Source organism: Haliotis asinina, chromosome 9 (assembly GCF_037392515.1).
Source record: "Haliotis asinina isolate JCU_RB_2024 chromosome 9, JCU_Hal_asi_v2, whole genome shotgun sequence".
In the NCBI taxonomy this organism is placed as follows: Eukaryota; Metazoa; Mollusca; class Gastropoda; order Lepetellida; family Haliotidae; genus Haliotis; species Haliotis asinina.
In genome coordinates, this window is record NC_090288.1 from 57,397,165 (window position 1) to 57,415,238 (window position 18,074).

Sequence of the window (18,074 nt, forward strand, 5' to 3'; positions counted from 1 at the left end):
CCTCTCTATAATATCGCTAGACCGCCCCTACCGCCCTCTGTATAATACCACTAGACTTCCCCTACCGCCCTCTCTGTATTACATGTATAAGACCATACATATGAATTGTACGGCTTTAAATTGCGCCTCCTACAAACACAAATACATATTGCCGTATGTGCATGGTTGATAAATCGTGTCTCAATGTGACACATTCCAACCTATTGTCATACTGCTGTTGGGGTCACATATCTTTTTTCATTATTGTAAGAGTTGCCTGATAAAATAACATGTTGAAATAGTGTAACCGTTCGATATTAAAGTAGACAGAAATTCATTGTTTTTGCTGCACTCCCAGCTTACAGAAATTCTGCAGTTTCTGTCATGCTAGTAATAACGCCGAAATTCAGCTGTCACTATTCCCTGGGATGAATGAGTGAGTTAGTGATCGCTTATAGTATACGTCGCTTTTAGCTATATTCCAGCAATACCATGGTATATAGCATTTCTCCCTCCCTGACCCAATGCACTCACCAATACAGAAAATAAGACGCTTACCACGTTTGTAAAGCCATCTAGTACGGAACCACGACCAAAGGTTTGTGTCATACCAAAGGCATGTTTCAGCCTAAACTGTTTATCGCTATAGTTGGTATCATCGAGTTCACGGTTTGGGAACCCGTGAAGATCCGGGTTTCATCCGAATGTGTCGTCAGTAACCCATGCCTGTCGTACGATTATACCAACGCGATCGTGTTGTCACGCAGGCTGATATAGCTGGCATTTGTCATCGTATCCCCTTCGCGCAGATCGATGTACCTGCGAGTTAATCACTGGATTGCCTGGTCCAGACTCAGTATTTAGAGACAGTATATATAGACAGTTATATAGCTGGAATATTGCTGAGTGTGGTGTTATATAACAAACTAATAGGCGATAGGGCGAGGGTATAGACTCTGTGTGGTGTGAGATATTTGGAGCTGAAAGATATATGAGGATATAGTTCAAACCTGTCAAGTCTCACGCATTTGAGCCTAATGTCACACACTAACCAAAAAAATCTCACGCACTGCGAAATTTGACACATTGGGAGCTCTGAGGGTTGACAGCTATGTATGGCTGTATAGTATAGTTGCGGGCTGAATATTTCAGTAACTGACCATGTACCTGGTTGTTCATAGCGACAAACCTAGAATGACATCGACTGCTACTTTGAATAGCATCACCCATTCATCCAATCAGAGTCTCAAACGATCTACCTGTCCCTTACGTGTGTTAGTGAGTTCTACCCAATGCCGCCTTTAGCACCTTCCAGAAATACCATAGCTGAAGACATCAGAAATGGTCTGAGTCGCTGCAGCAATGTAAGGAACTAGTATTAATGAGCACCCATACTTCAACAAACCTCCAAACTTTGAGGCAATAACATCCTAGAGAAGGCCGCTTGGCAATGGTTTACATCACAACAGCACAGAGATAAATGCTAAAACCCAATATGTATACCCAAGAATAAACTAAAAACCTAATTCTTGAATACGTCCGACTAAACAGTCTGATGGTACATTTTATCCCAATGAACACACACCTGCCCTCAACAACAACAAAACTGACAGTAAAAATATAATTGCCATTGCTCCCAGGGGTCAATGCCAACATGTGAGATCTCTAAATGCGTCACAGTAATTTCTAACAGTCTGGTGTTTATTGCGGATAACTATGGGTGGCATTGGGAGTGAATTGTTCCCGCTCGACCTCTGTCTTGTGATTGCAACGTTAGTAGGTGTTTCTAGCACCGTTCTACTTCACCACAATGGCGTTTAGAATGCCCCCTGGCATGTTTCAAGGCCGCGACCAACAGTTGATCTACCCGTTACAGTAGTTGACAGATGTGACCGCCAAGGGCTGCTTTGATTAGACGTAAACAAGAAGTCCAATCGATACCACCAGCCGATTGACATTGGTCATTGTGAATTCAGCTTTTGGAATCACGGAATTCACCGTTGCGTATTCTGTTGGAAAGATTAATGAATATTCCTGTAGCGCATTACACAGGCGGTTTGATTATTGGAAGAATAAGGTTGAATCTGCGTGGCACCATAGGTGTTGTATCGTGCATTATACTACTGAGTTGAGATACGTAATTCAGTAACTGCAACGGTTCGCCATCCATATTTCATGTCTTTCACGCTCGTTAGCATAATTGGAGAAATCGGTCGCAATATATTGGGGACGGAATCCCGGCTCACGACTTCGATTCACAAGTTAGGCGTGTGACGTAAACTGCCAGTGGCTTCCATAGGTATTGATCTCGGCTGTAGTTGAGAACCTGACAGAAATCATATGACGTTGTCCGCAGCGTGTGCTGGTACACAATGAAGCGAGGACAGTAAGGCAGGAACGAGCTCCAGAAACCGTCTTGTTCTTATCGATCCAGTGGAAGTGTACGGCAGTAGGGAAAGTCTTCCTACAGAGGAAGGTTGTGTTGCTTCTGCTGAGAGTATCGTTCAAGTGTCGTCTGCTCTTGTGAGAAAGCGCGGGAAATTGTGAGTCACGCGCCAAGCAGCCGGGAACCGTCATTAGATTAGCAGACGACAATGTAAATGATTCGTGAAAAGACATTCCTATGACATGGACACCCCAGTATTACTGTTAAAAGATGGAGGTCTCGTATGTACTGGGGAATTTCGGATCGAATCCAAGATGGCGACGGGACCCTGGAATGAGGAAACGCCGACGTTAACACTGTCACAATGACCATCGCGACGTAATGTCATGTTTCACCGATACGGTTAAGCAATCTCGAAGTCTATGCATGATCCAGGGGTGTTAGTTTCGGCCAGAACTGATTTACTCATCACATCGTACTGTTCTCTCTCTCAGTTGTGCCTTCTTTTCCTCTCAAGTCTAGTGCTAGTGATCCGTGCTATTCAGATAGTAATGGGCAACGAGGGGAGTGCTCACTCGTCTGAATGCAGCACACCACTTTCTGAGTATGCATCTATGTACTCATACTCCTTGGGGTCCCGTCCCCGGTCCTCTGTCCCCTCCACAAGGGCGCCTTCCCCGACGTTACCGCCAGAACCAGATCTCAGCCATTTAAGTCCAGAGGAAGTCGCCAAGATAAAGAGCGTGATGGAACGCGCCAAGAATATGCAAGCTCAAGAGCAAATGCGGGTCAGGTAAGATCTCACATGTTAAATTAATCATCTTAAGCGTGTGTGTTTATTGATTTTCAGCGCGTGTTCTGCACGCGCATTCTGAATCGTTTAACGGCTGAGCGTCCACCAATGGTTTGAGCCAGAAATGATGATTCACTCCTTCATGTGTCAGCAATGATAAACAGTATGTGGATATAGTCAGCGTTCACGGGTCGTTCGGCTGAGGAATTTTCATTGTTTGTCACACGTGTGTATTTCTGTGGATATGTGAACAGTCTTCTCCCTTGATTGTCAGGTAAGACGTTGCTAAGAGACGTTAAAGAGATCTCTTCATTGCCATCTTTCATCCAGGAACGACTTTATGAAAGCGAAAACATTTCTTGTGAAATAATGGATATGCACAATATTGACATGCCAATTTGAGACAGTTGTTACATCTAAAGTATTATGTTCCAAGTGTATCATCACCACATCACCTCATTACAACACAATCCTGGCTATGTATCGATCTGTGCTGATTAACATGCAAACCATGTTAGGCGCACTAAAGCCCGAAATGTCACTTATACACCTACCAAAGCCTGCTCTTACAAATAATCGTCCACGCAATCAAACAGACATATTGTTGCCAAAGAAGATGTTCCGCCACCTACTGGTTTTTATGACGTCATCAAAGCATCTGCCCAACCATCCCCAACAGTGACAAGGTTTGTGCTGTTAGGTCCTTCGTTACGAATTAACGGCGCTTGAAACACAAAATGTCAATAAGATAATTGCTACAGATTATCTCAAAATGGAATTCGCCAACTCTCAAACATGTCTGTCAGAAGTGTCAGAAACGCCATCAAGGTATTACATTATTTATAGTTCAACTGTGATCGCTCTCTTGGGACATGGCTCTTCAATGGAACTAAATGATATTGAACCATTAAAATGACCTTGTTCCATTGTACTAGGGTCTTGTCGTTAAGTGACGTATTTTCACGGATCAATAGGCGAAAATAAGCATGAATGGCCTTGAAGGTGATTATATAGATACATGGCATCACGTTCTACACAATATTTCTAGAGATTTAAACCAAAGTCAAAATCACCATAAAGTCCCAAGAAATTTGTATGCGCAGAAGAATGTTAATGGTCTTATTATAAAACGTTTTTCCTGTCATAATCATAGTTTTTGTTTGGTTGAGCTATGTGTTGATACCAGTGTCATCTATTGTCATGTTAACGTTAACATTAAGTCATCATCCATATACAAGTACGTTATTTCTAATTATCTGTGATATTGTTCTTTGAGGAATTGATATGCGGGGAGACATTATAAAATAACAGAATCTCCGAACATCCACAGCCTCCTTCTGGGCCCCGTCATTACCAGTTATATTAGCACTTCCGGTAATGTATCGACCAGGGGCCGGTATGGAGGTTACATCAGCCCATCACTAGGGGCATTAAGAAACACAGGCCGGCTTAGTTGTGTAACTATCTGTTCCACACAGCCATTATCTCCCCTTAACAGATGTAGTTATGTCAGCGAAGGGAAAATAAATAGGATGTTGTCAAGGATAAAGATAAACAAATGTTACCTGAGGTCAGGATAAAGTGACGTTAGCTAGTGGTTGTTCTGAATGAAGGGTGCTAACACTGACATCTGTCCAATATTGTTTATTGACACCAAATGTTAAGTTGTGCTGTTTTTCATTCTTTGACTGTCCCCCATATGGATCTGTTCCGGCAGAATATTAATAATCAATATTACAGGTAGATTGGTCCCTATACGTAAATTTGCTTCCACAATCTGGTTTGAACACTGCTGAAGACATCGTGAAACCTATTTGAGCTTCAGTTTGAATTTGCTTTAGAAACCATTGGCAATGTCCAACTGACTTCTTTGAGAGTCATCTTTGTTGCTCATCCAACTCAGTCGTTTATCATACGTTTCTATAAAATTTATGACCCTTTTGAAAGTTACATACACTGCCAACGTATTCTGGAATATATACTCTTTAAAAAAGTAGGAGCTCTTCATTTTTTTTCATTTACGATTAAAAATATTTAGGAGATTTATCGGAGTCAATCAATGTTGATATGATATTATTGAATGTTTTGAGAGTGCATCACCATTTGCACTTCCTTACAACCATAGTTATTAGGAAAGTAGTCGCTTTTGAAAGGTGATTGGTGTATAGCATGTAATTTGCTTGTATACGATTTTCTTTTCAAAACAAACGACTTGAAACAAACACTAACAAGGGTGTGATGCAAGATGGTTGTCAAAAAATTAATGTTCTAAGTCATTTCTCGACCTTCTTGAAAATCGTCAAAATCAAGAATGGGACCACATGCACGTGTATGGAGCTACTACGTTGTGCACATGCATATCATGCATTGTGTTTAGAGGTGGTAACAGAGGGAAATGGTGGTGCGTTCATAAGATGTCTGTCCTTGAAACGTTTTCTAACGTTTACACTTCTTATCCAAATTGAAAGTTCATTATCCCCTACTTTTTAAGAGTATATATTTCAAGCCATCCTACCTATAAAGTAGTACATCCGCATCGTGTATTCACATCGTTTAAAGAAGTCTTCTGAAATTCATTAGAGAAAGATCTGTGACGCCAAAACCAACACTCTTTAAGCAGATAGTCCCCGTGAAGATGCCGCTTAGAAATGGTCTTCAGCAACCCATATTTGTCCTCGGAGTCGCCTAATGTGATGGAATGGTCAGACTCGCTTACTATGTTGATTCATGACCTTGTATCGCAACTGAGTAGATCGATGCTAACGATGTCAATCACTGGATTGTCGGGTGGGTTCAGACTTCATTAATTCCTGTAACTGAAATATAAGTGCAGTGTTAGGCAACAACTAACAAAAAAACAAAACAAAAAAAAACAAAGAAAAATGAAAAACTATAACAAGCCCAAAGAGAGATAGCAATGTCCACGAACAACGTAACCTTCGAATGAGACTCGGTCGTAATATCATGAAATTGCTGCCAAAGACATTTGGGAACAGCAAGGGACGACGACTAGCCAATCGGATAGCTGGACTTTGAGGGGTTTTTTTTTTGTTTTTGTTTTTTTTGTCAAACCCATTTTTTAAGTATTTACTTTGTTAGGTCTGAAATTTAATTACGGAGTAGTTTCCATTTTGTTGTTGTCAATAAATGAAGATTTTATTTGCATTGCCTATGTCGAATGTAAAGGTCAACTGCTTTATACCCTTTGGATTCCACCGCCGTTACTGGAGCAGTATACATCCTTTTCATCAAAGGTTTATTCTTTACCTACATCGTCACTGTTACATCAATAACCATAACATATGTCTTCTCAGGCAACTCTGGCTGCCACAGATATGCCACTAAAAGCGATGCCATATCCTTATATGACATGCACCGTGGTTTCTATGCTCAGTTTGTGATTTCAAATTCCCATTTCCATTGTTTCCGTTGCTTTCCTGGGCAAATATCGGGCGGGTGAACAGCGGCGTTTTAGTTAAATCTTTGTTAAGAATTCTCCAATTTTCACTGAATTTCACCATTTGTTGAACCTGTGACAATATTGTTTTCAACGTTACGAAGTCGTTATACAATACATTAGTTCATTTGAAACAGTTCCCTTAAACAGTATGGAATACTTAGTTCAAGACTAAAGTGGCTACATTTAAACGAGTGAGTCTTTGGACTGAGTGAGTGAGTGAGTGATTTGCAGCTGAGCATTTGGGAAGAGTTAGAACATGTTAATGTTAAGTGAGTCAACTAGAAAGGAAGAATATCCCCACAGCTGAGGAGCAGTTTATGAACCTCAGTATCGAGGGAGTGCCCCCCATGAAGATTTCTTGTTTGTTCATCCAATTCCATGGAGTCCAACATGGCATACACGTCTACACCAACGCGTGTCCTGGATGGAGGGCCACAGTCTGTCACAAACACAAGGCACTTACTGCCTGCCGAACAGAGCTCGCAGTTATCCGGTCTAAGTGGTATAGCAATCGCATTCACAACACCTTTGAATGCACGTTGTATATTAGGGGTCTGTCGCCCGAGAGTCTAGAACTTGCAAGGTGTGTACGATTGGTGCAGGGAGAGTTCTGCATCTCTGCTCAAGTAGCGTAGATTCACACTCAACAACTTTGCTTTTCACAATTTGTTTCCACGCACCTCTGGATGACGGGAAATATAGTTAAACTGCCAAGCGCGTTGGACGGATATGTCGTGAAAACTGGGACTCGTAAAACGTCACACGTCACTCGTGACTCGTGACCTGTACGTCGTATCAGGCACCCATTACATGATGCGCACAGTATGCATGATGCATGTCGAAAAGAAAGATGGATTGATAACAAGGGTTTCATATTGAATATTATCGATCAGGGGCTTGACGTTAATTAGACAGTGCGTGGGTGGAGATTGGACCGATTATGCAGCGTAATGACTGGCACGGTGTAGGAATTTATCTCGTGACAGGCTGGAAGAAGGGACTCTTTAAGACATTGCTTGAACTAGAAATGCTAACTCAGCAGATCCTTCCGACTAATTCTGACGTCATGAGCTATACGTTGCATACAAGATGATCATGATACATGACGTAAGTGTTGCTTCACACTGAAGCTTTAGAGCTTGGTGTCATCATTCCACGACTTGGAGGAGCATAATACTTGTTCTTTGAAAGAGAGATTTATTGACAGTCGTACAACTCTTGCGCAAAGTTTGTATGACCAGGTATTGTTAAAAGCTAAGTCATAGACATGTTGAAGGGATTTCTAAATTTAACTCATCAGTGACAAAAGAGATGCAATTCTTTACTTTGATTTTTATTTTTGATGTTTGTCAGGAATGTTCCCGTTTGTGTATTATATGTTCTGTTTTACATGATTGACAAAACGTTCTTCGATTCAGTTCTTCATTCCTCAGTTCCTTGCATCATCACAATGCTATAACGAGTCATAAATACACGCTCATCAGAATCGTACAATGGACCCCGTGTTTCAGTTAACGCGAGCAACCGTTATCATCCCTATTCTCTAACACACTCATTAGCAGAGTCAACGTATAATATCGACACACTCGTGTGGCTTTTATTTGCCTTCTACGCTAGAACAATAGCAGCGCTGCACAAATGGTGATATTTCAATTTATCATCCAAGACTGTTTCCCAAGAGATATTGCTTGTGTAACATCAAACGATATCTCCTAGGAGACATCCTTTTGACAGCAGTTTTGTACAATGCCCTAATGCTGTGACATCGTTGCTTTGCAGGTCATAAGCCAGAAGCGAGTTCAGAGATGTACATTCTTCACTGAAAACTAATGAAGTGTGATTTTTATCATCAGGTCTCCATACATCAAATGTATCAAAACTCTCTGAAACAAAAAAGTAAACATATCCTCGGCAAGCCTCAGATATCTGTATCTTTTTCCATTCGTGGTGATATATTTCATACCAAGAGACTCGAGATCAGATGAGCTTTATGTACCACATCATAACATTTAGAATAAGAGCGCAGCATCAGTTTGAACGACATTGTTTAATGTATGCACATATTCAGCTCATATGGTGAATCATAAAATATATATTCGCCTCAACTCTGATTATGGTCTGGCCACTCAAGAAGCCTAGTTCATTTAAAAAAGGATACAAGTTGTAGGATCTGTTCTCAGGGGTTTTATATATTACGGTCTGAATTTGGTAATCACATTAAAATTACCTGTGACATATGTCTGCCATCAAATCAAAACATTCATTACAGAGTAGCCTAGTTTCCTGTTTATTGCATTCAGTCCTAGTTGATGCGATAACCACTCCAGAATTTGTACATTTATTCATTTAAGTGGATGCATAAACATTAATAAGTATGATTTGATATGTCTAAGCATTTGGATACTGCAACACTACGTCCCTCCTACTCCTTGCAAACACGTCGTGCAGCGTGCTCTGTAGTACAGCGAGCTCTCGCAAACGGAAACCCGGAAATGGTGGAAATCTCAAAACGAGACTCTGCAGCCAGAAAACCTTCCGTCTGGTACGGAATTGATATTATATCACATCTCATTGTGCGTTACAGAACTACAATGAATAAGCGCACAAAACACATAACAGGTGTAACCAGTGAGCCAGATGCATTATGGATAATTTTACGACCTCATCAAACAGGTGCAGTCTGTGATTTCTTAAAACCCGAGAAAGAAATATAGACATACGGTGATATTAAAGTCTAAAATTAAGATTCATATGTAAATACCATTTTCTTATGAAACAGGGAACTGGAATACTGTGTAACCAGACTTGTCTTAGGTGTCTATTTTCTCTTTCACAAGAGATAATTCGAATCGGCTGAAAAAGCTCGTCCAGGTGTATCCGCGCAAGAAGGGACTATCCTTTATGTGATCTGTTAATGGAAAGTTGTTTTGTAAATCTAGCATGTAAATTGTTGTTATTGCTTTTAAGTGCTTGTGAGTAACGTCATATTCAGAAAAAGTGTGGAAGGGTGACTTTTAAAATCCTTGTCTGTTGACTGTGGTGTTTTACACGCCTCATATATTGGGTTAGTAAACCTCCAGTGTGCCGGTCACCTACTGTTGCTGCTGCTGCTGCTGCTCCTACTACTACCACTACTACTACTACTACTGCTGCTGCTGCTGCTACTGCTACTGCTACTGCTACTGCTACTGCTACTGCTACTACTACCAACATCACCACAACCACCACCACTACTACTGCTACTGCTACTGTTATTGCTACTGCTTCTACTACTACTACTACTACTACTACTACTACTACTGCTGCTGCTCCTACTACTACTACTACTACTACTACTGCTACTACTACTACAGCTATTACTACTACTACTACTGGTACTCTATTGTTGGTGTTACAACAACACTTCCTGCTATTACTGCCAGTCACTATCAATACCTCTATTACTAGTACTTCTAATACTGACACTGCCCATGCCACTAATACCGTTAAACATGCCAAAGGAACTCGCTAACGTTACATAAATTCACCTCATCTGTTACTACTGCCGGTGCCGCAGACAATCAGCCCAATAAGGAGGCATTTCTCCAAATATAGACGAGTTTACTCTTCCCAATCACAACTAAATAACTGTTAAAACCAGCAAACGGTGGATAGACGAAGATGACTAAATTTCAACTCTACCGACTGAGTCGGTATGTTAATGCAAACTAGCCTCGATGTGTTTCCTGTTTCACTGTCCATCTTACCATTATAGTGGTCCCACAAACCTCTTGTATTGATTCCATACACACAACAATCAGGGCCTAGTTCCTTCTCAGCTTACACAGCCAGTATATATTACAAACATTATGATAAGCCATGTCGTTGTGTGGAAGGTTGATGGGTTATTGACACAAGGCTTTGGGGCTCTTTGATTATTTATAACAAAAATTAGGAGGTCGATAGTTTCACCACTGACGTTGTGTTACCGCAGACACTGGTGATTCCGGTAGTATTGGTATCAGGAGAACCTGGCCTATGTAGGAATTATGCATTTGCATATAGTCCCTTATGCATTCAGGTGTACCTGTCACCACGGTAACATGCATACAGTGAATTGCGGTAATGACGAATTAAAAGGGATCACCAGTTTACATAGTTATAACCGTAGTTCGATAAGTAGCCGAGACTCAACAGTTCGTTATATCCGAAGTTCGTCATAAGCGTCGTGTTCTGTGTAGTGAAACTATCTGGCATGCGTACTATCTTGACTTGTTTTATGGCAGACAGATAAATGAAGTATCCACTTTTGACGAACAGTTGACAGAAAGCATGTCTTATATACCACGACTGGCCGATTTGGCTTCAGGTGAATTGACCAGCCTCTGCATGTCTTTATGACGGGTGTCAACGGTGGGTCAGGATACGCTCACCATTTCGCGAACAGCCTATATCATCACTGTTTGGTAATGTTTCACCAACACGTGTTCATTATGTAGTCGCAATTGTACAATCGACTCTGCAGTTATTGTTTTGGACGTTTTTGTTCGAATATTCAAATTTTGTGTCACCGGTGAGTCAAATTTGGAAATGTCAGAACATGTCCGCTATGTATTTCGGCCATATTTGGAAACAGATGTTAAGCCAGACCGATTTGATATCAGGACGAGTCACGAAAAATAACTTGCATGTAAGTAAGCATGAGCCATTTACCGGAGGAGGCATGAGGTATTCACATAAGGTATAAAGTCTTCACATGAGGTATGACGTATTCGCATAATGTATAAAGTATTCACAGGAGGCTTTGGGTATTTGAGTCTGTAATGTCAACATTTGTTGAGCTTCATTTCAGGTCAAAAACCGCTTTTACATTTTAGTATCTCCTGTTTGCAATAGAATCTTTCTTTATGTTGAGATGAGTGAAACTTTATTTCTAAAATTAATCACATTTACATCGTAGATGTCAAAATATTATACTAACTGTCTCTCGAAACCAAAAAGCTAAGATGAGGTTTCTCTAGACATAAATGAAATGGCGTGTATTTATTTGCACAACCTGGACTGTCGCGTTACATCAGATATGTGTTCGGTCTGTCAATACAGTTAGTTTCTGGACTTGATCCACAACGTTGCCTATATAATGGGCTGATTCGAAGAGTTAATGCGGGTCTTCGTTGGCCACAATCGATATACGTGTTGGCGGCGGTGGTGGTGTACGGACTTGGTATAGCCGATGCTTGTGGAGCCTATTACAAAAATTGCTGGCTAAGATTCCTCCGGGAGGTCAGAAAAGGTCATGTGATCATTCCTGACGTAAATTCAGAATTACTTGCCCCTGGCATGTCATGGGACTGGGGTTGTTGTACCGAGCGATTTGATTGGCTTATGTTTGCCTGTGGTAGCGTGTGGTATCACCTTTGAATCCTGAATGACGACAAATATGTATCGCTCGATTTTTTGTTTTTTGTTTGTTTTTTTTTTTTTTTGTTTTTTTTTGTTCTTTACCTGCATGATCTGCGTATTATATTTTTGACGTTTCATCGCTCTCTCTCTTGTGTTTCTGCCTCTCTCACAACGTCAAGGAGGAGTCAATATAACTGCCAGATAGATTACGTCCATTGCTCAAGCGTGTATCATGCTACACATATAACTATCGTATTTTAATTTGAATTTGAAACAGTATCTAATCTTAACTGCAACCTCAAACTTTCACCATCTCGCTCCTTATAACGAAACTATGAAAAATGATGTTTTCACTGAAATCAGATTTCGTTTTTGTAACTATTTTTATTGTCTGAATCCTACATTACGGTCGACCTTTCACATTCAGGAACATTGCGTGATTTTTTCATTTGAGCTTCCAAGAAACACTTCAACAATTCATTAGACAAACGCGTGCACACGTGAGTCCCAATTTCCGTGATAGCATCTTCTTACGGCTCGTCCTGCGTGTCAAGTGTTTAAGAAGTGCTTTGTGCGATTAAATATTCCTCTCGACAAATCAGCTGCGGCCGACTATGTTCACAGAAAATATTGACAGCAAAGATTTGTGGTAAACAGTTTTATTTTGTCTTATCGATTGCAGAAGGGTGCAGCTTTTGATATACTACACTTTCTGCGCATTAAACACAACTTTAATCAGATGTTTTCCCCAACATCGACGGATTATAAATAATTAAAATCAATTCCATTCCTCCAAGGAATCAGGAAGAAGCGGATTTGGTTGCTAGGATACAATGCCGTGTAAATGTCAAACTAATTAAAATAATGTTAATGAAAAAATGCCGTTATTTCTTACTCCAGATCAATCGACCCCACTTTATAAATTGATCTTATTCAGTTCATTCAAACATTAACTATCTTTCATCACACTCATACAACGTCAGAGCAATGGCTTAAAGGCCATATGTCAGTCATAGTCAAGTGATCACTCTATGAAGGAAATTGCCACAATTAAGTGTATTAATATTAGTGCCATGACGTCACGTATTTACCTTCATTGCATTGGCTTGATCATTTGACGTATGCGACGTGATGTTATTCGTGATACGAACCTTGTTTGTTTGAAGTACTAGAATACTTAGTACTAAGACCCGTAAGTCCGGACCCCGATTATCCGGATGTCTCGCCTCCCGGAAGATTTCAGCTTGTTAACAATCAATGCCTGTTTAATTTGCCTCGGTAATCCGAAAATTCGGTTTCTGGAACCGGATGCCAAGTAGCTGTAACTCATCAGTAAAATAAACAGTAAACTGCTCCACTGCCCGGACGCTGTAAATCGTGTTCACGAACCGTAGCACCACCTCTGGGCGATGTTTACTTTCTGGCCCCAATCAGTAGGAACAATAAACAGTTATAGACAGTTCTTATAAAACTGAACCCGTGAAGATCCTGGTTCGACTTGATCTTCAGTAACTTTTGCTGTTCGTAAGAGGTGACTTACAGAATCTGGTGGTCAGGCTCGCTGTCTTCGTTGACACAGGTCACAGTATCCCAGCTGTGCAGATCGACGCTCATGCTGTTAATCACTGGATTGTCTGGGTCAGATTCGATTATGTAGAGATCGCCACCATACTTATAAAGTAGCCATGTTCCCATAAATCCAACATATGTCATATTTGGGATTTCACTTTCTTAGTAAAGTACAAATTCTAGTACTTTTTCGGTTGAGTCCCATCCGGGATTCGAACCCGCATTATCAGAGTCGGGCACCTAATCGCCAGCATACAAAGTCAGCCGCCAAGCCCGCTCAGCTCAGTACTAGAATTTGTACTTTACTAAGAAAGTGAAATCCCAAATATGACATATGTTGCATTTGATCACTTTCTAAATGGCATCGTGTAATCATTCTCATGTAGGTTTTTTATACAGTTGGAATAAAATACGATCTGAAATGATCCATTGATAGGACTTTCACAACCCAATGTTTTACATCTATGATTAATTATCCATATCCCTACCATGGCCCTGCCAAACGAGTGGGTTACTTTTACAAAGTGAGTTACCCCGCGTTAGCAATAACACGACAGGGGACACCAGAAATGGGCTTTGCACATTGTAACCATGTGGGAATTAAACCTTCGAGAGAAGGCTTTAACTACTAAGCTACCCCACCGACCTCTACTAAAACGAAATCTGCTCCTGATGTAAATCGTAAATGATGATGATAACAACTGCATATGTATATAGCGCAATATTGCGTATGGCGCATCCCCCACAACCCCTGTCGATATGAACAGACGTAATCGTTTAAACAATCTGTGTGATGGAGGTGGTTATTTCAAGATTATACACATATGGTGCTTGTCCTTGGGGACTAAAACACCTCTGCTATGTGGGTGTAACATAACTGTGTATACACAATATATTTATTGAGACGCAGGCGTTCTCCCAGTCTAGACATCAAAGAGCTACTTTCCAATAACATGTCAATACATGACGATGTAATGAAATTATAGTTATTAAAGGTGAGTGATTGTTAGACACCAGACCAACACCTACACAAGGAGACATGCGTGTAGGTCAGTGACTGAGTGTTGGTTTACGCCGTATTTACCAATATTCCAACAGTATCTGAAAATATTTCCGGCGACAACAGAATTGGGCTTCAACGTCTCTACACATGAGGGGAATCGAACCGGGGTCTTGTGGCGAGTATAAACATTAAGCACTAGGCTACCCTACCTTACTCGTGATGATGACGACGATGATGATGATGATGATGATGATGATGATGATGATGATGATGATGGTGGTGGTGGTGGTGATAATGGTGGTGGTGCTGGTGATCAGCGATGACATACGATCATGATGTTAACAGCCAACACAAAGGAACATATAGAACGAGATTTCATGGTATAGTAACTGGCCAATTTACGCCTAACCGTGATATGATTTGACAGATACCCAATACCCGACCTGATGGAAATACAGATACCATTCAGAGTTATTCAGAGAATGTTGCACCTTAATGTGTATGATGTCAGCATAACTCCCGATGAGACGTATCTTGTGTAACACCTTTCAATACGGGTGCTTTAATTGTACGTGTTAATTGTACGGATACTAGGAGAATGTCACACCTTAAAGTGTATAATGTCAGCATATCCCCCAGTGAGCCGTATGTTGTGTAACACCTTTCAATGGGCATGCTATAAGTGTATACACATCCTGGGTCGCCAAGGCAATATGTTAAATACGTAAACATTCTTAATGATGAAGTACCCTTCATCATGATGAAGTACCCTTCATTATGATGCTCCTACTGGACTACGTAACTGCGCCAACACAGTGTCTGCGTGCCTTCCAGACACTGTTCCACGCACCTCCCTGTTCGCCTGACACTGCCTGCTTGATGTGTACCTGAAGTAGTGCGACTATTGATCAGGGGAATGGCGAACGAGGACTATCGCAGAAGCTTGTACCAACAATGCCATTATCTACCTTGCTCCACATTTCATCCAGGTTGCCATGGCTACCAGAAATGTCCTCACTGTTTCATTGGTCATCGCTGAGAGGGTCTCCAGATGTACGGACAGGCTACTACATGTCCTTGAAATGTTTAACGAATACTGTGTGAAATTAGAGCGGTATTTCTTGTGCATGATATCTGTAATTTGACTGCTAAATCATTGCGTGCTTGGTCTCTCTGGAGACCAGTTCCATAGATCAATCTCAGCATTTCTCAGAATCTTAGCAATGAGATCCATTAATGTTTATATATCCTGTGGGTGGAAAAGATACATGAACGGAGGATGCAAACAAAATGCATTTCAGATGTGCATCCTAGTTTCGTGCCGGACGTTTGCTGCGTTTTGGCGAATGTTTTCGTATTCCGTAACGTCCAGTTTCCAGGTTATAAGTTCTATTGTTCGGTTGTTTATGTGTGAAATATATATCATGAGATACTATCACTTGTACCTGTATCAAATGATTTCCTGGGAAATATACATTGGAAAAACACTGCTTTGTAACTAATGTGATATTAAAATACGTAAATACGTAAATCTGAAGCTGCAATCCGACAATATCACAGCAAGATGTAAAGTCATTCAGAATATTGTCACGTGTGGATGCGCCACCTATTGTCAGGAAAGGATATACGTTACATTTTGCCACTTGAAAACCTTTTCATATTGTTGTGGGTCTGGGTGTAGCAATATGCCAGCAATATCACTGCGGGGAACTCCAGAAATGGGCTTAACACACTGTACCCATGTGGGGAATCAAACCCGGGTCTTCGACGTGACGAGCGTACGTTTTAACCACTAGGCTATCCTTACCCCTAATATCCAGTGAATAATACGTTTCGCATTGACAAGTTCAAATGAAAAGCAAGATACATATTATAGAGAAAGAAAAAAACTGCCTTCAAAAGTGAACAAACATGCAACATAACCTCAACTGAAAAAACGCTCCCCATAAAGTCATGCAAGAACACTACACATTCGTATAACGAATGCTCCCAGTCTGTAGAAGCCTCTCTATTTCCCATGGACACTTCCCATACAACCGTAATTGAAGTATGGAGCGTGTGATAGATGACTCTAGAGAGGAATGGAGAATGTATTACCGCTGCTGGACCTATTCTGGCAGATATCCTTGAAATGAGATGCAGCCAAACAAACGCTGGTTGGTGTGAGGAGCAGATTGCCTTCTGGCCATAGCATCTTTTTCTGTGAAAAGGGAAAATTAGTTTGATAAGTGTCTTTCCTGATTGATAAGAACATTGGTTTTGGAAGGCTGTAGGGCTTCAAGGTTACTGAATGTGTCTGTTTCATAAACATCATGCCGTCAAATGTTTGGCAAAGCATGAACACAGAGATCATTGTCTTCAGACCAACTAGTTGCAAGCACCTTTTCCTTGTAAAACTGATGAGACAAAGAACACTCCAATTTGGTTTCTGGATGACTAAGTCTGTAACGCGATGGACTGAATAGCAAATGGCATAATAGCGCGGATCTTGGATCCTGGATTCTTTGTTACGTCAAAAACTCGCTTGTCAGGTCTAGAATCAGATACATACAAGCAGATTATAGCTGGAATGTCTGAAGTCCGTGTCTCAGGATTATCTGGTCCATTTATCACTGGATTGTCTGATGAGACCATGATCATTTAGATTCCGACATTTGACAAACGCTTCATATTTTATGCAGAGTGTGTGATTGACAGGTACCGTCGATGGGCCACTATTTTGTCTTTTATTTGAGAACACCTGGTGTCGGTTCTATGTTCCAGTGAGACATTCAAGTGGTTATCTGAGCTGTTTTCCGTTTGATCCCAGCTCGTTAATTTTGTTAATGTGGAAGGTCGTGGCATACAATTTCTGATGTCGACTATTATTTGTTTACATATCCCTCTACCCTGGTTTCTTACTCATTTAGCGAATCTCATTCTTGTGATTTATTTTAGATTCAGTTTTCCAGTTTGTATGCAGGCAATAAACAGCATCTGAGACATTGATGATGTAAACTGGCAACTGACGACGTCAAAAAGGCTTCAAGGCATTATAGAACAATTTCAGTGTAGCAATGTCTTCCATGAGATACCGTTTGATATCCTCTAAGCAATATATCTTTTGTAAGCCAGCTTTGTATTTTATAATTTCATTGTCTGCAACAGTTTGTGCAGAGCTTCCCGAGGTGCATACACACAGTATTGTTTGTCTATATTCGCCTCTTTCAAATCTTTGAATTCAACTTTTCCAGTACGCCGTTCGTTTACGTTCAAGCTGTAAAAGACCTGTTTCGTGAACCTAATTCAAATTAAGATCAGTTTCTAATCACAATATCTTGACCACGTCTTACACAAATCGTAATCCCTGAAACAATTATGGGATATTTGTCATGAAGTTTTTAAATTGTGCCAAAACAGAGACACCAAACCTGGTTCATTATTGTTCTCTGTTGGAACTAATCAATACAAAGTAGCCAAATTCTCATTACATCCGGTCACGTGATCTAAGCACGGAAATGTC

The 18,074-nt window shown here is 40.7% G+C and overlaps 1 protein-coding gene across 2 annotated transcripts in view; it reads left to right on the forward strand.

Moving 5' to 3' along the window:
- Positions 1-2,738: 2,738 nt before the first annotated feature.
- The window catches only part of LOC137296038 (protein piccolo-like), an 87,437-nt gene continuing 72,101 nt past the window's right edge, over positions 2,739-18,074 (forward strand). For both annotated transcript variants that reach the window (XM_067827678.1, XM_067827680.1), the window contains exon 1: positions 2,739-3,158. In XM_067827678.1, the coding sequence (XP_067683779.1) occupies positions 2,788-3,158 (371 nt within the window). In that variant the 5' untranslated portion in view covers positions 2,739-2,787. The remainder of the gene's footprint in view (positions 3,159-18,074) is intronic.